General features: G+C 46.2%; 1 protein-coding gene across 2 annotated transcripts in view; it reads right to left on the bottom strand.

Moving 5' to 3' along the window:
- Window positions 1-16475, bottom strand: part of PTPRT (protein tyrosine phosphatase receptor type T) — a 409415-nt gene extending 392940 nt beyond the window's left edge. For both annotated transcript variants that reach the window (XM_065754165.1, XM_065754164.1), the window contains exon 1: window positions 16406-16475. In XM_065754165.1, coding sequence (XP_065610237.1) covers window positions 16406-16475 — 70 coding nt within the window. The remainder of the gene's footprint in view (window positions 1-16405) is intronic.
- Window positions 16476-20850: the final 4375 nt, after the last annotated feature.

Below are 20850 nucleotides of genomic sequence, written 5' to 3'. Positions count from 1 at the left end.
GTAGTCAAATTCATCCTTCTACAAATCATTAAAGTCAGCAAGATCGCTCCAAGCAGGTACACCAGAAGTACTGTCAGCCCAGTAACAAGAACTGGAATTACCAGTGGAGCCCCACACAAGTGGACCTGAACAGCCATAGACCAGCTGCAATGATTTGGGTTGTCTGCATATTCACTGCAACAAATGCAAAACCTACTTTCCACAGCTTTCTAGTCAAGTCTAACCCAGCATGCAAAAGCCCTGCCTTTTTTTCCTACAAACATTGTTCATCTCTGAAGAATGGTATAATAAACACAAATTTTAAGTATAGTGCTGGCAGAAAAAGGACTCCCCTACAATCCTGAAGGTATCAAATAAGCACCGGCGCTTTGTAGCAGCACTCCCAGTAAAAGGGTTTAGAGAAGTTAAACCACAAACAGCCCTAAGTCATTCAACGGACCATAAAAGAGAATAAATCATCGATTTTTTTTTCTGATTTACAGAATTCAAAGCACACTCTGAGTTTATTTCTATGAAGCCAAGCACCCTGGGCAGCAAAGATACCTCCAGACTTGAAGGAGGTCCAAGTACTAGAAATTGCTTCAGGTCTGTAAAGGAGTAGAATTGTTCAAGATATCTTAGAAAAGTTACAGCTGCCAAAATAAGCCACTCTAGAAATGTACTTCACCAAATCTTTTTTTTTTTTTTTTTTTGCTCAGGGAATATATAGGCAGTATGTTTTTTCTCAAATGAAAATATAATAGCAACTGACAGACCGATTATTACCTTCCTCTGCCTACTGGACAGGACTGAGACAGTAAATCAGGACAGCCTAACTTAATATACCAACTTATTCAGTGCAGCCAAATATTTGATGAAGCACACAAATTGAAATACAATCAGACAAGAACCACCTGGGAAATTCTGCCCTACGTATCAATCATCTCCAATTAAAATCCTTTGTATATCTGTATGTATAAAAAAGACAGTATGTAAATCAGCCAAGAAATACATTAGGGTTGCACTAACACGTGCAGGAAACCACAGTGCTTGCGTGTGTGTGTGTGCTCATGCGCTGGTGCAAGTGCAGCAAAGAGCCATGACAATGATTGGAGCATCTGACATCCCAAAGAGGCTGGGATAGTGTAGCCTAGAGGCAGGAAGGCTCAGAAGGATCTTACCAGTGCCTGTAAAAACCCAGTGGGAAGGCATAAGGATGACTGAGCAAAACTTCCCAACACAACACACTAATGTAGAGGTGGACAAAGAGTGGAACACTGCCCCATTCCAGTTGTGGCATCCACCTCTGGAGATGTGGAAAGCCCACGTGGACACAGCCACGAGGATCTGTTCCAGGTGGTGACGATGCTTTGAGCAGAGCAGTGGACTGGGCCATCTCCAGAGGTCCTACCTCACCTCAACCAGACTGATTCAGTTCCAACATCAATGACATTTAATTAAACACCTGGATGGCACTTTACATATACCTGAACAACTGTAGATCAAGAAGGTGGGAATTAACATTTTGGAACATTTTTAACTGTATACATTCTCACTGCTCTCCATAAGACACGGCAAAACAAGAGGAGTTTTACAAGAGGAAGTGCAACATCCATTTCAGGAGGAGCATGACATCCACATCCTCTAGCAAATCTGATTTCTGTTGCTAAAGAGGTTGCACGTAGTTGCTAACCCAAAGGAGCTCTCCGGAGAGGGCTGCAGCCTCCTGCAAACAACCCCAGTTAAACCATCATTTGTCTCACCTGTACATCCCTATGTATAAGACAAGGGAAAGCAGTTTGCTCCAAACCCCAACCTCTACTCTTGGCTACAAAAGGCAATCAGGACAAAGTTTAAAACAAAACTGTCCAATGCTAGAATTCTGGAAAGTACTTTCTTCACTCTACTGGTTGCAGCAGGTTTGCAGGTGGCAGTGGGACCACCAGCTCTGCTTTAGCAAGCACAGGTTTGGTGTGGACTCATCATGAAGTGCATCATTCAGGCAGAAGTAAAGCTCCTGGCAGGTCAGTTGGGCAGCTCTACCAGTTTCATTCAACACGTTTCTGGATGTCAAGCCAAGATCTTACCAAACCTCCAAGGGAGCAGGTCATTTGGTAACAATGGGAGAGCCAGCCTGAAATCGCACTGCACACACTCATTGCTTTTCGTCATATTTCAGTGTTAATTAAGCTTCCCATTTGTCATTTGCAATAGGCTGAGACACGGAAAAAATAAACTCAACTGGAATTATAAAACAGGGCCAGGACAGAGCTTGGAGCAGAGGACCCGGGCCTCCAGATCCCACATTAAAGCATGACTAAATATTCATTTAGTCCCCGAGTGTCACACCAAGCTGAAATTCCTGCAAGTACACAAATATTACAAAGGAAGCACATTTCTCAACTGGTACTGTTTGGGTACAACATCCAGCGGTCTGCTTTGTTACCAAGAAAACCTCCAGTTATTGAACAAGGCCAAGGCTTCACTTCTATAGCTGTGAGAACTCCTTGATTCTCCCAGAAACATGGGAGCATGGAGGGCTGCAATATGCCTACCTCCAAAAGGTTAATTAGCAGTGATCTGACAGAAGGCTGGGGGAGGGGAAGGGCTTGATTCATGTTAAATCTTAAAATACATTTTCTTTAAATCTTTTCCCCGTGTAATTACACACATGTTACAGATAATGCTCTTGTACCCAACTCACCTCACTATAGAGTGAGGATGTAAATACTTTCTCTTCCTCCATAATCTTCCTGGAATCAAAATTTATTATCTGAAGAAACAGGTATCCTGGGGAACAGCACTCGGTACAACAAATATTGTATTTACTTTAAAACATTAAAATGGAAATAAGTGAACAGAGTCAAAGTGAAGTCCAACAAAAGGATCAGCCTGAGTGCATGATATGTGCTTTATCCACCTCATCCTACCTACCCAGTAAGCACCCATAGGGCAAAGTAACAGCACTAAACTGCATTTTAAGTTCCCAGGCTCTGCTCCAAGTCCCCATACTAATAGAAATCAGTTGTTTGAAAGTAGATGCCATTTACAGTCACTGTTCCAACATACAGCCTTCCTTCCCTCTGCAAACTTTATCACAGATGAAACTGAATCCACAGCAGGAAAAGCATTGACGGTTCTCAGTGGGAGATGCTGAGAGGGGCAGCAGAGGCACTTCTGGCTGCCAGGGATGTGCAAGGCAAGCCAGCACCTCGGAGAAAGCAACCTGCCAGCTCCAACCACAGCCCAGCACCAGCAGAAGACCTCCACCAGAGCTCCAGTCCCTGTTCCAACAGCACCAGAGCACAGGCTTCCATCAAGGGTTTGCAAGCATGCATTTTTAAAGCCAGATTCTTTAAGAGAAAACCCTGTCTTGGAAAAAGCTCTTAAAATTGTTTTAATTACAGAATTTTTCTTACCTTCTTGCTCTTTTTAGCAGAGATGTTGCAAAGGAGAGGAGAATTTAAAGAGGATTTCTAATAAATCCATTCACCTTTATGGCCTCAGAACAGGAACTGCTCTGCATATTTATCAGGCACACATCTGTCATCACAGCACATAAATGCCTGGAACAGAATTTAACAGCACCAATGGGCATTAGCAGCAACACACTGGATGCAGGAGGAACAAGTGGCCACCAGATACAGCTTGTGAAGAGGAGAACAGAACAAGGATAAGCTGGAAGCCTGAGGGCATATGAAGAAAGCAGAATGCTTTTTTTTTTTTTATGTGAAGCTCATTATTTGTTCTCAACTCCACAACAAAGTAAATACAGAGGAAAAAAGTGAATGGAACTGAAATTAATTTTCAGGAAGCATGAATATCCTCAAGTTGAGCGATAAATTACACAGCCTATTTCTCACCTCCTTTATTCTTTAATGTGATTCAAATAATCAGTTCAATTTAATTGCAGCAAAACTCGTTTCCCCACCCAGCTTTCTACTGTTTCAAGTTGAAGTGAACAAAGCACAGGATGACCTTAATTGCACATAACATGCTGATTTTGATTCATACAACTATAAAATGATTGCACCATGAGGCATCACGTAACAAATATGATTACAGACATAGAGACACGAACTCTCAAACATCCCAATTCATCCCAGTCCAACTGCCTGCTCGTGGGCCAAGCCTAAGACATGCCACCACCCTGGGCAGCCCTCCACAAAGAAAAACTACCCAAAGCTTTGCTCACACACCTACGTGACAGAGTCAAGGCTGATACTGCAAAGGAGAAAAGGAGGCAGGGTATGGTGCAGAAGAGCTCACAGTCACAGAGCAGCAGTAAAATCCCCTGCCAATGCATTCATACAGTCCCAACAGAGAAGTCCCCAAATTACTGTCCAGATTTGGCTGCTGATGGACTTCCCCACCTCAAAGCAAGGCAGCAAAGGACAGTATTGTTAATAAAAACAAAAATCAAGCTTTCAGAAGGTTATTAATTGCCGTAGCAGAAAGGTCATCCACAGAACCCTGCATCTGCCCTCCTGTAGATCCGACATTAAAGAAAGAATAATTTCCTGATCCCATACTCTTTTCTGCCATGGGACCTTTTTGTTGTTCAGTGCAAAAGATGGATGGTACTTACTGAATGAGCAGCTATTCAATATTTTGTTTTAATCTTATTGTTAGCCGCGTGACCCCATGCATTATTTACTGCATGCTATGCAAACTGATCTCCACAGAGAGAATTATTAATTTCCTCTTGGATTTCTCTACAGCTATAGAATTTCTATTCCCTCACAACCATGCACACACACGTGCTCAGCAGTGCCCCACAGCTTCATCTTCAGCGACTCAGAGATTAAGGGGAAGACAGCATTGATTCTGTATTCCCCATCTGAAGCACCCAGGGCTTTTCAGCATCCCTTGGAACTTGCATCAGCCCCACAAACAGGAAACAGTAGCACTGACTTCAGCTGCAGCTATGGCTTCTTAAGCCCTTTGCATATCAAACCCAGGGTCTAAGAATCAGGCTCCACCAGGGTGACAGTCAGCAGACAGACACCAAAGCCCAGCTTTGACAAGTTATCCAGAGCCCCGGGGAGGAATTTAGAGGGGTACATGATGCTACCATACAATCTTCAATTCGCTGCCATTGCTGATGAAAGAACAGATGAAGGATGCACACACCCACTCTGTTCCAACCAGTTATTACCCAAAGTTCTTTGCTTGGAAAATGCAGCCATGCTCTTTATCTCCTCTGTGAGTGTAAGCAGAGCAGAGCACATGGGAAGCAGGAGAGGACATGCTGTGACCCTCAACCAAATCCCACTGCTGTCAAACCCATTGTCCTCAGATATTTAATCAGATGAACTGAAAATGGTTGAGAAGTATTAGTGAGCTAACATCACTTGTACTTACTGCATGCTAAACATGACATCCTCCATAAACACAGGGGGGGTTGGACTATATGATCTCTAGAGGTCCATTCCAACCCCTACAAATCTGTGGTTCTCCTTATTCTTGTAATATCTTTCCCCTCTTCAATGACTTTACAGGGAAGTTTGAAATTTGGAGAAAAAAAGCTAGCAGAGGATTCATCAATGTTTGCAAGGACTGCATTACTGTCTCCTCTATCAATGGCAGTCAGTTATTTTGCCCTGTCTCAATAAAAAGAGACCAAGCAAAAGGGCTTCCACCATTTCCTTTGGGACACAGTTCTCCAGCCTCACGGACCTGCAATAAGATTCTCCCACTGCTTACAATAAATTATGTTCTCATTTCAGATCTCATCTTATTACCCTCCGTACACATTATATAACTCTCCCTTCCTCCCCTCCTCCAAGGTGCTCTCCCTGTCACAGCTCACTTCTCAGCTGAAAAGACTTGGGAGTTAAATACATTTAGATCACATATCTGCGCATTTAGATGTTGTACTGATGGACACAATTTAGTGGGGAAATCGGATGATCTTGGAGGGCTTTTCCAACCTTGGTGATTCTGTGACTCTATTCTAAAAGGGAATAAGTCGTTGGTCACTTCCAAGTCCTCGCAATAGTTTGTCACTGGCAGGAATAAGTTAACATCCAGCATATAATCAAGGCAGGAAAAAATAAATCCCAAGCATGTAGTAAAGGCAGAATATTTGACCTGCAGCTTATGTAGATCACAACAATTTACTTGCTTCTTTTCAAAATCATTTCAGTCATATGAAAACATACTGCCAACTGTCAGTCCTCTCAGACTCTCCACATCACTCCCAGATCTCACTCATCCAACTCAGAGTAATTCCATAAATTTACTCCATATCTACACTGCAGTATTGCAAAACTGCAGTTTCCCAAGGCTGGGGCAAATTTTCTGTCTCCAAATCATAATTTTGACAACTTGATGTTATTTCTCCACCATCACTAAGAACAGTTTACAAAGGAACTGCTTCCAAGTTTCTCCTGAACACTTCAGCAAAGGGAAATGACTTATTTTCTTACCACAGGAGCTAGAGCACTTCCACTGATACAGCAAAGAAGAAGCCTCCTAAAAACAACTACAAAAAGGAGTGATTTAATGTGGGGAGCTGCTGAGTGACCTTCGGCCAACAGCAAGAGTTGGTTCCAAAGTATTACTTCTCAGCCATTTGCAGAAATAACTGTGCTATTGCTAGAAAAGCATCAAAGTAAAAGAGCAAAACAGATGTCCAATGGAGCTACACTCAGTATGTTAAGTATTGACACTAAAAATGCAAAGAAATGTAAATAAGTACATTAGAAAACATTAAAAACATTGCCACGTGGAAAAGCTTTATTATAATAGATGCAACGTAGAGATCTGACTTTAAAAGGGTTGCTTCTGCTGGGTAGGTTCATCTAAGGACAATTAATTATACTTCTTTATCTTTGCAGGCTCTGGCCTTGGCAGTCTCCAGAGTTATCCCTGTGCCAACAGAGACAGCGGTTGTTTATTTCCAAGCTTTCTGCTTCTCTGAGTATTACTACCATGTGCTGATATCTGTTTCTATATAAACCATCTCCAGTTTTCAAATAATAGGAATATATTCTCTATTTCTCTAGGAAACCCTACTTGTAACAATGGCAATGCATTGGGAAGCTGAAACATTGCTTCTACCACTGTAGAATGAGATAGTATGAATATGAATACTCATTGAATGCAGAAATTCTGTTAAAGTATACATGAGACTTCCTATATGACTTACTGTTATTTTGTACTAGATTATATGCACTATTTTCCTTTCAAATTCATGCTGGAATGTTTGAACCCCAAGAACAGCAGAACTACTCATTTTAGAGCAGCTGTTTTCCCTCATATCAATTTTTAGATCACAGTCATGGAAACTTTTCAACGGGGCTTGGAATTAATGATTATTTTCCTCCCCACAGAAATTAAACAGTGGGTCCAATCCAGCCAGGCAGCATCCAAGGAGTCAGCTGCACCCCTGGCAATCACAACACGCATGTGTTTGTGTGCAGGAGGAACAGGAGGGAACTGTCTGCACTGCTGGCACACGGACAGGCCAGCACTGCCTACTTCTTCATCGCCCTAGCACGAAACTCAGCCACCCTAAAGGGAATGAAGTCAGAGCTGGCAACAAAGCCACTGACCCAAAAGCTTTATCAGATCTCATCCTGTAGGATTTCCAAAATGTGTCTTTTCTTTCCCGGAACGAAGAAGATGCAAGGACATGCAGTTGGCTTCAGCTTTCTGATGCTGATAATGACTTGTGCATGGCACCCACAGCTACGCTTCACAAGTTGCAGGTTACTTGGATGCTACTGCTCTCTCAACCAACTTGGTACAGGCAGCAAGAGGTAACAGCATTTTACAAGATGAACTTTGCTTGCTTTTGCTTGCTGCATGCTCATTCTTTCTCATTACTAAAACAAGCAGCATGCAACTGTACCATAAATACAGCAGCACTCACAGGAAGAGATCTCTAAAGTATCAGTTGGAGAGTAACAACAGGGAAAACTTGCTGCTGTCAAGTTATAGCCTCTTAAAATATTAAGTGATTGGCAGACGTAGCAGCGAAGCTCGCATACTTTTCTAAGCAAACACAGAACAGTTTGTTAGTAAATTGAAAGTGCTCTCATCAGCCTGGGTTGTGAAGAGAATGAAGAGAAGCTCAACCAGTTTGAGAAAATACTACAGCGCAATTGAGGGAGAACAATAAAAAAAATAAATAAATGGCAGCCCATGTTCTGGCCTAATGGCTAACTCTTTAGCAACAACAAGCTCTCTTCCTAGCTGCAATTAGCTCAGGGAAAGGGAGAAGAAAGGCAACGGCAGCAACAGCCACCCTCAGAAGCTGCAAGCAGCTGCTGAGCTCTTTCATGCCTGCTCCCTCCCCAGGCCTATCCCAGCAGGTTCCCCTCACCTTTCTTCTTTCATGCTTCCTCCCTTCCTCTTCCCCCCCACACCCACATCCAACTCCTCCTCTTTGAGCATCCCCCAACCGACATCTGCTGGCAGCCACCATCACTGCTGCCATTCCTTCTTTCTTAGGGATGAAAACCTCCAGGGTACAAAGATAGCCGTTCTGCCTCTGCAGCATGTAACACAGGTGGCTCTTTGGTTATTTCAGAGCTGTTATGCAGTAAAGCAAGCACATTAGGTTTAAAAAGAATAAAAAGGAGGGCAAAAAGGACTTTAACATGAAGGTGCTCACTGTGGGGGATCTGACACTGGTAGAAACTGACAACCACCCATAAAGTGCGCAGCAAGAAAGAAGACAAGCTCCTAAACAGCAATCACAGGCAGGACTTCCTGCCCACCAGAGATGCACACACACACAGCTCCTAAAAACAGTCCAGAGTGCATGGACAGCATTACTGGTAGTGCACACAGGTTTATACAGATGCTGTTCAGGGAACAAAGAAGTAAGACTTAAAATAATAATCTTTCATCCACACATCTGAAGTACCACCAAGACATGGAATATTCCTACAAAAAAAACCAACTGATCATGGTGGAGATACGTAATGCTCTACAGTTTCCATCAACAACTGCTTCTGTCAGGGCATTTAATTGACACCAAGAATGAGATTTAGGCTGCCGACACCAAAAAGGGGCATGCTGACAGAAACACGTTTGGAGAGAGGAACTTCAAGTGCAGCAACTTTCCATCTTGCTGACAAACTGCTCTTCTGCATATCCAGTAAGTACTGCTGCAATTCCAGCAAGTACTTCTACAGGAGAAGAGCCCCCTCTATGGCAGCCAAACTCCATTACCTCCGTTCTACTGACGCCAAGCCTTCCTTCTGCTGGGCAGTCACAGACATGCACACTTACACCAAGAGACACTTGCACCATCTGTCTCCATCACACTCGTAAGGAAAATTGCATGGCATGAACAGAACCCTCAGCACAATGTTTTCATTGAAAAAAAACAACCAACAAAAGGAACCTGAAAGCACTCCACACACAATCATTATTTGCCTATTTAAACCTTTCTTTCCATTTGCAAAGCTCCATCCTCATCACTGAGGAGCTTGCCTTTGAATTGGTACGCAGGTAATGGAGATGCACTGACGTTGGTCATTCAAGGAACACTGACAAACTGAGCAGTATGAGAGCCAAAACAAAACAAAAGCACAACATTTCAAGATGAATAGCCTCAGTACAGTTCAAAGGCCCATTTCTGCTCAAACAGGTAATAGCATTTTCTTCAAATTTAAGAAGAGAAGGACTGATTCCCAACATTAAAAAAAAAGATGGACTCAGGATCGAAGTGCAGTTCTCTTCCTATTGTCATCCTCTACAACTTTGCAGAGGGCAAGCACCAAGTCAGCACTCTCAACACAGCTATTGTGAGCACTGAGCCCAGAGCTGTTATGGAACCACAGAAACAGCTCTGGTTTCCCAGCCATTCAACAAAATCACTATGTGGGATCAAAGCTGAGATTATGATACTTGGAAGTGACAGTGGCAAGAACCGTGAAGACTAATAGGAAGGACTTCCACATGAACACTGGCCAGAAAAGGAAGACTTAAATATACATCCCCAACCCACCAACAAATAAGACAGGAAAATTAGTGACAACTGACATGAAGAAGGATAGAATTAACATTGAAGTTATTACCCATGAGTATGATAATAAGCTTGACTTCTGCAAGGCCTTGGAAACGGTCCCACCCCACATTCTTATCTTAAAGTTGGAGATATGGGTTCAAAGGGCAGACTATTCAGTGGGTAAAGAATTGGTTGGAAGGTCACAACCAGAGAATGGTGTCAAAAACTCTATGTCCAGGTGGAGGCCAGTGATAAGTGGTGTCCCTCGGGGTCCATTTTGGAACTAGTGCTCTTTAACATCTTTATCAGTAGCCCAGTTGATAGGATCAAGTGTGTGGCATAGTTGATGTGATAGAAAGAAGGAACGTGAACCAAATAAGGCTCAACAAAGGCAAGTGCAAGGTATTCAATTTGGATCAGGGAAATCCCAGGTATATGTACAGACTGGGAGAAGAAGAACTTTCGAGTAGCCCTGCCAAGAAGGACTTGTCCTGGTAAACAAAAAGCTTAACAGGAGCCAGCAGAGTGTGCTTGCAGCACAGAAGGCCAATTGCATCCTGGGCTGCATCAAAAGAGGGCCACGAGGCAGCAGGATGAGGGAGAGGATCTAGGGCCTGAATTAGTGTTTAGCCACTCCACCCACAGCACAAAGGTTGGAGTTAAATGGTATTTTAGGCCCCTTCCAACCCAAGCCAGCCTATATGAGTATGATTTTAAGTCTGTGCTCAACTCTTCACCCAAATCATATTAAAAGTCATCCCTGAAAGGATTACGAGTAAGGTTAGAACAGAAAGTAAGCACTGCCCCTTTACCTCTTGGTGAGGAATACCCAAGACAGCATTTATTTTATATCATACACTAGCACTATTGCAGCAGCTAGTGCACTGATCAATAGCACTCCCAAATCTGTTGCATCTCTTGCTTCAAAAAAAATCATTTACTTTTCAGTGTTTCTGAAAACCCTCGGATGGACTCTGGCAGGCAAACATCAAAACTATTAACGCAAAAGCTACCAGAAAGGAAACCTCCACCTCTTTGTGTGCCTTGAGAGAGCACCACAGAGTCACAGTCACCTCATGATCTCACAACAGGGCAGGTGCCTACCCACACCCCAGGCCCCCAGCCCAAGTGAAGTCCTGCCTGACTCTCCAGGCAACTTCAGCACAGAACACAGAAGCAAAACTGTGATCCTTGAGAAGAGCAGTCAGATCAGACACAAACATATGTTGCAAATATTGGGAAAAAAATAAAATAAAAAAAATCAATCTAACAGGCTACAATGAGTCTATCTTTCCATTGCACAGGTTCATACAAAACGGACATTAAGTCAAATGTAGTTTATCCATATTTCCTATTACTCACAGTACTAACTGACAGACACCTGATGGCAACCTGCTAAAACAAACATGACCAGAAGATTCACTGCCAGCCTCACCTCCTCTGCAGCAGGGTCTGTCCACATGGGAGCTGTACCTGAGGCAGGATGGGGCCCTGGGCAGCCTGATCTGGTGTGGAGGCATACAGCTCATGGCACGGGTTGGGACTGGGGGGACTTTAAGTTCCCCTTCCAACCCAACCACCCTGTGATTCTATGATGCTTCTTACAGAGCGTGCAGTGCCCTGATATCCAGGTTGCATAGCATCCAACATCTCTGAACCATGATGTGATGGATAGGATGTATTTACCAGATATTAAAAAACAAGTGGCTCTGATTAAATGATGTATGGTCTGATTAAGACACGGGAATGATCTCTTCTTCCATCAAGATAGATCATCTTTAGAGCTTGCAGTAATGAACACTAGAAGCAATTGCACATTGGTTACAAATGTACAGAAGGATAGGGCCAGGTTGTACGAAGCCCTTAATGATGCCACGGCAGTGAGGAAGCAACATCCAGAAGTAAGAAGTGACCGGTAAATACATTGCATTTTCTCTCCAAAAAAAGTATCACTGCAATGAAACAACACCCAAGTAGTGCCAGGCAGCACACACAGGCAGCTCACTGTCAGGAGAAAAATAAGAGAACTGTAAAATTCAAGTGCCACAAGAAAAAAGTGACTACTGTCCAAACACTGTGGTTTAAATGAGCCAAGTAATGCTGCTCCATAAAATGCTCAGAAGTTCCATAAAATCTAAGTGCACCATATTCTTCCCAGAAATGAGAACACAGAACCAAACTGCATCAATTCAGGAGAGTGCCCTGGTACCCAGCCACCAGGAGACACACGAGGTTCCTTGCAGCTTCCAGAGGTCCATCACAGCAGTGCCCTGCACACACTGCTGTTCTTTAAGCTCTCTGCCTTGTCTACCAACGTACCTACAAGCACATTTTTGAAACTCCATGGCACGTTGTGTCTGTGTGTTACAAGACACCTGGGAAATACTCCAAAGCAGTTTCCATACTAAATTAAGCAGTGTCTCTCTGAAGGATGCATGCTTTATACAGAGCTATACACACGCTCCTGCTGCTCTTCACCCAAACACCTTGAGTTTTTATGAATGCCAGCTAATCTTTGGTATTTCTACAGTGAAACAGACAAGCAGTGCTCTTACTGCTTGCAGGAGTGAGCAAACCCACCCGTGCCTCTCACACCTCAGCAGCTGGGTTTCCCAGACCTCTCTGTCAAGTGAGTCTCAGATTTACACATTGACAAAATATTTCAACTCGGGAGCTAACGTTCCACACCTCTCTGCTTTATGTTCAGCACTTCCTATTCACTCAGAGAACAACACCCATCGATATATATTAGTTTACCCCATTTATAAAACTACAATGGATGTTAACAGCAGCATAACCACCATTATGATAAATAACGAGCTTAAAAAAAGAAACACTGAACACAGAGAATCAGAGACATGCTAATCTTGTGCTGAAAGCTATTCAGGAGGATTGCCAGCGCGGTGCAGAATTGATCAGTTTATTTCTTCTTTCTCATCTCCACTTAACTGGGTTTTGGTATACAAAAGTAGATGCTCCCATAAGAAGCAGCCCCTGATCGCAGCTGTTTTTTGGGAGGTTCACGGAGCCTCAGACCTACATCTTTACCACTACACAGGTTTCCATGGCAACAGATGGTGGTGCTTTTGAAAAAATACTATTATATTCTAGAACAAGTATCCCAAATCATTCCTGCAGTATTACTGAAAGCTGGAGCACATGGGCCCACACAGAGAATTACAGGCTCTTCCAGAAGTACAATTAAACACAAACAGCAGTGCTGGGGGACTCTCAGAAGGGAGAAGGGAAAGAGGGGCTCTGCATCCGTAGGACTAGAGCTCAGATCCACAAACACCTCAGCACACAGTGGCCTTTCACAACCACTGCAAGGGAGGCAGTTTCAAGTCACCTTCTTAATATTAATTATTTATTAGAAAATAAACCACAGCAGCCAGGAACAGAAAATAAAGTTGAATTGTAGCCCGAACAGTTCCCCAGCGAGAGTGAAAAATGATTACTGAGTTAAATGGCTGCATTGTTAACAATTGCCACACTGAGTAGCTTACTCGGAAAGATCCATTTTTCACTGCCAATTTACCGACAGCAAAATCCACGACTCAATTAACTCCTGGGAAATGAATTCATTTCCCCCCCCCCTTTTCCCCCCAGATCCTTCCAGCTCTGTCCGTCCCCCATCTCATCTTCCTTTGATCCCCAGACAAACTGTGCCACAAACCATCCAGCGTGGTAACTTTGTGGCATGCTGAAAGCTGACAGCACCAGGGAGCCCTCCCACAGACAAACGAGCAAAAGAAAAAGATATATACTAAAAAAGAAAAGATAGACACTGACGTCAGAAGACATCCAAGTGTCCTGATGGCCAGGTGAACAGCCCCAGTGCCCACCCACTGGCTGATTTTCCCCCCCAGGTGCCTTTCACAGCTGCAGATGAACTTTATCATCCATGTGCTCCACTCTCTGGCATTAAGAACACACAAAGGGCTGCAGCACAGTACACAGCAACCAGCGGGATCTTCTGCAGAGCAGGAGCAGAGCTGCACACGTGCTTTTGCAGAAAACATTAAGAAATACTCCCTTAAGAAAAGGGCTTTAGCTCCTGAGCTTTTACAGAATCACAATCACTAGAGTTACTCAGTGCTACTTGAAAGAGTCACAGAAGCACCGAGAGTTGGAAAAGACCACCAAGATCATCCAAGTCCAACCACCACAGCTACCACTGATACCTCCCCGCTAAACCACGTCCCTTAGTACAATGCCTACACCATTCCTGAACGCATTACCTATTCTATGGGAAAGCAGAGGAAGGGAAGCAGCAGCTGGCCCCAGAGCCACCCAAAAGTTTAGACTCCAGACACATGCCTTCGGTGATGAGCACAGAGCTCGCACGTAACCCAAAGCGATCGCTGGGGGGAAGTTATAAATAGAACAACACAGAAATTACGTAAGGAAATAAAGGTCAGCCTGCTCCCTCAGTACGAAGCCACGCACTCCAAGCAGGAGGCTGCAGTCCTTCCAGCCCCACGTGTGGGGGGGATAACGGAAAGAAACAGGTAAGAATTTACGCAGCACTGCTCCGCCTCGGCTGGCGGCCGTGCGACTTGGTAGCGCCACTGGAAACAAACTCGAAAGGCATCAGCTCCTCGCCCGGAGCGTTCGGGATGTCTGAGAAGCGGCTGCCGAGCAACGCGCCGGGCTGCGGGATGCCGCTCCAGCAACGGGGGACGGCGGCGCCCATAGTAATGGGCACAGCGCCACCACATGGGCGACGCGGGAACGCTCCGAGCGGGAAGCGCGAACTTCACCCGAGTGCGGCCGAGAAACTTCGGCTTTTCCTCTTCCTTCCTTCCCTGTGAAACCATCGACGACGCGGACGGAGCTCCACGGAAGACCCGCGGTGCAAAGGGAGGAAGCTGTCCTTTGATTTCCCGGCACAAGCAGCTGTGACACCGTGAGAAGGAGCACTTCTTGCTCTGAACAGCAAAGAGCACGCTGAGACGGGAGGAGGCAATACTAACGGTTAGGAAACCCCACGGGCACCACTTCCACAAAACAGACCAAAAAACAAACACACTGTGGGGCTTCCTGAAAGCAGGGATCAGACAGATGTTTTCGTTAAGTTCAAGCGTGCTTAGCTCACATTATATCGCTACTCCCCTCAATTCCAAGCGTTCCCTGCCCCTACAACGTTCCCCACTTTCACAGGAAAGCCTCTTCCCAAGCACCTGGCCAAACGACTCATCAGAAGGCGAGGATCTCACCCCGAGCGATATGACACACACTTGAGAACCCAAAAAAACACCATCGGAATAGAAAGGACAGAAACAGCCCCGCGTATCGCTTACTCAGGGAAGAAGCTCCCTAACTAGGTTAGACTTCCCAGCTTCCTAATAACTCTGCAGCTATGTGCAGTTGCCTAGCAATGTCAACAAGATGCCATGGTTTGCCGAAGTACTGATGGATTACAGCATCCCCTCTGCCGAGCGGGGGCCTCGGTGCCCGGCCAGCCCTCCCCATGGCAAACTTTTCCAGCCGTGCTGCACCGAAGGTACTACTGAAAGGCACACAGCGCTGACAGCTCGCTCAGCATCTGCTGCTCTGCGCTCTAGTTCTGTTTTAAAGAAGCGAGGTGAAGCCGTCGGAGCTCTCAGTCTCAAGGAAAACCTAGCACTGGTAGAGAGGAAGCTAAGGCGAGCTGCAGGCATGGAACCCGGTCATCCAGCACTGAGATTCATCTCTATTAAGCAACATCACACAGGGAGGAAGTGTCCTGTGTATATACAGACCAGGAAGGTTTTAATCAAAACTTCAAGAACTAAATGCATTGAGTCAGGAAAGGGGAACGCTACAACTGTTTATTTTCCAGCGTTAAACAGGAACTGCAGTTAGACAGTTTCATACTGAAATATTCGAGGGAAGAGCCAGAACCACGCACGTCTTAGTTTCACCTACAAAAATGGCACAAGAGGAGAAGCCTGCACCTGTCGTCTCGAAGCCATCCAAACTATGCCTAAAGGAACTCGTAGGAGGGAGAAATAGCAAGCTGCTATTAACGTACACATGCCAGGGAGCAAAGTATTCCTTAGCACAGAGAGCCACGGCAAGAACGACAGCTGGGAAGGAGCCAGCCCGAGCGGCTTCCCGGGGAAAGTTACTTGAGCAGCGAGATGCGAGGGGGGAAAATAAGAAAAATATGCTCCTAACTCCTGGAAACAACACGAAACCGAGCCGAGGAGGAGGAAGACATTGAGCCCTCTGGGGCCGCACCTCCTCCCGCAGCCCGCTCGGCTCGTACGGGCTGCAAGTCCGGCAAGGAGCCGGCGATGCTCAGCCCCTCTCATCGCACAACTTCCCGAGCGGCCCCGGCCCGCGGCCACCGGGACCCTCCCGGCCCGAGCCCCCCACCCCCATCCCGGCCGCACCGGAGCCGATCCGCCGCGGTGCTGAGGCTGCAAGAGTTGAGGCTGCCGGGGTCCGGCGCTCCGCGAGAACCGGGCTCACCTGGGAAAGCCTGGCCGTCCGCCTCGTGCAAAAGCCGCAGGAAAAAGACGATCGCGGCGAAGCCGGTCATCCTTCCCCGGAGTGAGCGAGTTCACCGCCCGCCCTCCCCGCTGCCGCCGTGCCGCTGCCTCCCCGCCGCTCTCCCCCGCATCGGAGCTCGGGCGCGGCGGCGGCCCCGGCAGCCGGAGCCGCGGTGCTGCTCGGCGGAGCCGCCGAGTGGCGGCGGGGAGAGGAGGGGGAGGCGGGCGGAGGGGACCCCCCCAGCGGCCGCGCCCGCGCAGAGCCGCCCCGCTGCCCCGCCGAGGGGCTCAGCCCGGCTCCCCCCTCCTTCGGATTAAAAGCCGTCCTCCGTCGCGGTCCTTTTTTTCCCCCCTCCTCCTCTGTCTCTCTCTTCTCTTTAAAATCCCGGTTCCGAGCCCGGCTGCGCGCACCGCGATCTCCTATCGGTAGCGACTGAAGTACGGCATCGCGCCAGCAGATCTCGGGTTCCTGCTCCTGCCCTGTCTCTTTCTAGCGGGGATGGAGCGTCAATGCAGCGATCTGCGCTGAGCGGAGCCGGGGCAGAGCGGGGAGGAGGGACGGAGCGACCCTCTGCCGGGAGGGGGGGGGGGGAAGAGAGAGGGGAGGGGGGGGCGAGGGCCGCGGGCTCGGGGTCCTTTGTCAGCAGCTCGCTGGGCGGCTGCCGCTGAAAATAGTCATTTTCGTCATTACTCACTTTGGAGAGAGTTAACCGCTAAAGCCCGAATCACACCATGCACGCGGGCTGTGCACACAGGCACGGTCTCGAGCAATACGCTAAAACAAACAAAAAAAAATCGCTTTCCATAGGCAATTTCGTTACCGAAAAAAAGAAAATACACTTTTATAAGCGCAGAATCAGAACGCATCAATATTGATCAGCCACCTGAGCTGGGATTTGCACAGGAAGGGGGAAGCTCTGACCACCTCACCCAGGAGAAAGCAAGTCTTTAATCACCAGCACAACAGGAGATTATCTGTGACAGTAACTCAACTTCCCCAAGAAATTCCAGCGGTGCTACACATGCTTTTCCTCCGACTCCTTTAGGTTTAATAGAACACTGCTTCCTCATTAAATTTAATACTGCTCTCGCTGTCACTTAAGTCTCCCCTCTTTGTGCCTCCTCCAGCACATGGAGCCCATTCTCCCTTCTGTTCTCGGTGCACAGGGGGTTCAGGGATGGAGTGAGCAGGGTCAGCCCCCCAGGGTACCCCCAGCTCATAGAGCCACATTAGAGTGGGAGCTGCAGCAGCCCCAGGCAGAACCCAGCAGGGCAGCGTGGCCACAGATGGGGCACTGGCAAGCACAGCACTCACCTGGCAGTCCCTCCTTAGGTGAGGAGGTTTTAGCACCACAGCATCAAGATTAACATTTGGAAGTCACTATTGAAGTATTTCACATTGCATCTCATCGAGCACGGACACTTCACCAGCCCAGCATCAGCTGACAGAGACAACTTCAGTTTGCTGCTGGTATCCACCCACTGCCCGTGTGAGTTACACTGCAGAAGTAAAGGTAGCAATGTGGGTACCAGTACAGGTAACGATGGGCTCAGAGCAAAGTGGGGATCACACCAGCACTGCAGATTTTCAGTTTCTTACCAACTGCATAACACTACCTCCAGCGACACAACTTCCTCCATAGACCCAACAAAAAGACTTCCAAGAAGATGCATTTCCTCTTTTGAAAGACAAGGTTGTTCTGCAGAATGAGTTATTCATCCTCAGCATGAGAGGGAAGAGTCAGCCCCCACCCCTCCCACTGCCACAACCATACGATGCTGCATCTCTATCAGTGCCCAGGATTGGCACACTGTGAGCTGAGCAACACCGGAGAGCAGACAGCAGCTTTTTGGTAGGAGCAACAGCATCAAAGTCCAGGACACAGCACGTTAATTGAAGCTGCCCCTCAATGGCACCTGTTTACAAGTTCCTCCCTCCTCTGCCTCCAGCCTGTGAGAACAGCTTCTCAATGACAAGCACTCTGGAAGTGAAGTGTTGAAGTAATTGCTATTATTTAAAAATAGATACAGAGCTGAGCTGCACTAGCATTGAGTATCTCCATCCAGACAAGAGTTAGAGAGAAGGTCTGAGCACCGTGCTCAAAACAAAGTCTCTGCCAGTCCAAAAAAAAAAAAAAAAGCCCTCCAGCCAAGGAAATGCAGTCCTTTCTGTAGGTGTCAGCATCACTTCAAGAATTATGGCATGCCACTATCTTTTGCTGAGTAAAGGGACAATCACATAAACAAGTATACAGCTAAAAGTATAATGTGAAAGCAGAGAACTCAGTGGCAAGGAGACAGAAAATATCACTGTCCAAGAGGACTAAGTCACAGAATTGATTCAGAAAGTAAAGCATGAGCAGGCAGAAACTGCAGAGGGAATCCTGTATCAGTGCAAAGTGTTTGGACAGTAAGAATAGGGAGGCTTGAACCACAGAGGTGATGCTGGCAAGTGAGGAAAGTGGGAGCAGTGGGTAAATTGCAAAAACTGACCCTAAATCAAGCGATCACCAGTTGTCTCTATATAAATGAAATAAAAGGAAGAAAAAAGCAAGCTTGCAATGGGTGTTCAGAATGTCAAAGTTTCACGAACAGATTTACCGAGGTCCAAGGAGCTTAGGGAAAGCAGAGAAGCTGAACACTTCTTCCAAGAAGAGGTGATAAACTAAGAGAGAAGTCCACATCGTAAGCAATGTAAAGGAGAGAAGGTAGGATCCTGACCTCTCACTGGGTGGGCAGCAAAAAAATGGAAATAAACCATCTGGGAGAAAATTGATCATATGAAACTGATTGCTTAGGTATCAATAGGTACAGAGCCAAATCTCAGGCTGAACTGACATTTAAAGGACTGTCTGACCAAAGCACTTTGTTGTAAGGAAGGAAAAGCGAGAGGAGATGTGCAACAGCTGCAGTGAGGAGAGGAAAAACTGAAGTTGCAAAGAGATTGGCACAAAAGAACCAAATGCTGGTGTAAGCATTTTGGTTTGATTTCTGTTCATTAATGTGGGAAGGAATTGCAGAATAGCACACTATCCATACTGAACACTGGGAAAGGGATACGGCCAATTCTGCAGCCACTCAACTTCAACAGCACACAGGTTGGTGGGAGACACTCTGAAGAAACAAGGTTAGAGCTGAACAATGCAGGTTAGATTACAGTGAGAGTGTTTTAATGGAAATTAGGAGACCCAACCCTACAGAAATTGTCTGTTCAATAATAAAAAAAATCATGGTCAGGTCACATTTAATATTATTTTACCAAAATATCTGCTGAAATGGCGTGCAGGAAACAGCACAACTACCAACAAATACACAGTAAGACTGCCCTAAAAGAAAGGTAACAGAGCAACAGGCTGCAAGCAGGGACTGCAGAGACACAGGTTAACAGCCAGGCTCTGTCAGAGTCCTGATCGAGTTTAATTTCTGTATTAATACCCCTGGTTGTCTCCTAATGACATACACTGATGACACAAAGTCAATAGGTATCACTGACATGAGGACTGAGAGTGGTGGCAGCATCTTTGAGGATTGGATGTGTAACGCAGGGATGAAATCCAGCCATAAAAGATATAAAGTTGCATTAGTGTAGCTCAGCAACGAGAAAACATCCTGCAGACCAGGGGTGGGTCACTGAAGTACACACACTATGTGCAATGGGCTCTACAGCCAGGAAAACCCCTGAGCTGTGGTTCAGCACTCCATCACCAAGCGGAGCAGGGCACGCCGTGTGCCAGCACTGAGCAGCAGTAACACACCCATAAGCTGTGGCCTTTGCAGCTATTACGAGGAATTAGAAGCCCACAAAACAGTCTCACACTAAATCTTCCTGAGTTCGCATCCTATATAACATCACGATGTCAAACTGGCAACAAGAGGAGCTGTACAGTGATTCCATCCCAGTGCTTATTAGCACAGCTTGTCTCACTGTTGCTAATGATTCAGAGCAAAGTCCCAAGTGACTTAAAGGGAAAAAAAAAAATGGGAAGAAAAGGAGGAAAACATTACCATAAGTTCTAAAGTTTGCTTGAGTCTGTTGCTCGGGGCTCCTTGGCTCCACAGAACTGCTCCCTCGCTGTGTCAGATAAGGAAACATAATCCTTCCTTTTACTCACCCACAGATGGTACTGCTTGCCCCTGGAAAACGAAGTGCTAAACCACTGAAAGCGCTGTCAAAACACGACACTAAATGCATTTAACCCCCGAGAAAAAATCTATCCGGAAAAAAAAAAAAAATCAGCTCATGGATCCGAATCAATACATTTGTTTTTGAAACATTAAACAACTGAGTTAGTCGGTAAGCACCCCAGCCTGCTGCGGGTTGGAAATAGAAGCGTGCTCCTACGGCACGCAGCATCCTTGCTGCAGCCAGAGCCGGCTCAGGCATGGCCAGGCTGCTGCTGCCCCCCATAGACAACACTGCTCCTA

Source organism: Cyrtonyx montezumae, unplaced genomic scaffold (genome assembly GCF_038088225.1).
Source record: "Cyrtonyx montezumae isolate F1298 unplaced genomic scaffold, pur_monq_1.0 scaffold_9, whole genome shotgun sequence".
Taxonomy (NCBI): domain Eukaryota; kingdom Metazoa; phylum Chordata; class Aves; order Galliformes; family Odontophoridae; genus Cyrtonyx; species Cyrtonyx montezumae.
Note: the sequence above shows the minus strand (reverse complement) of the source record. Positions and strands in the feature narration are given on the sequence as shown.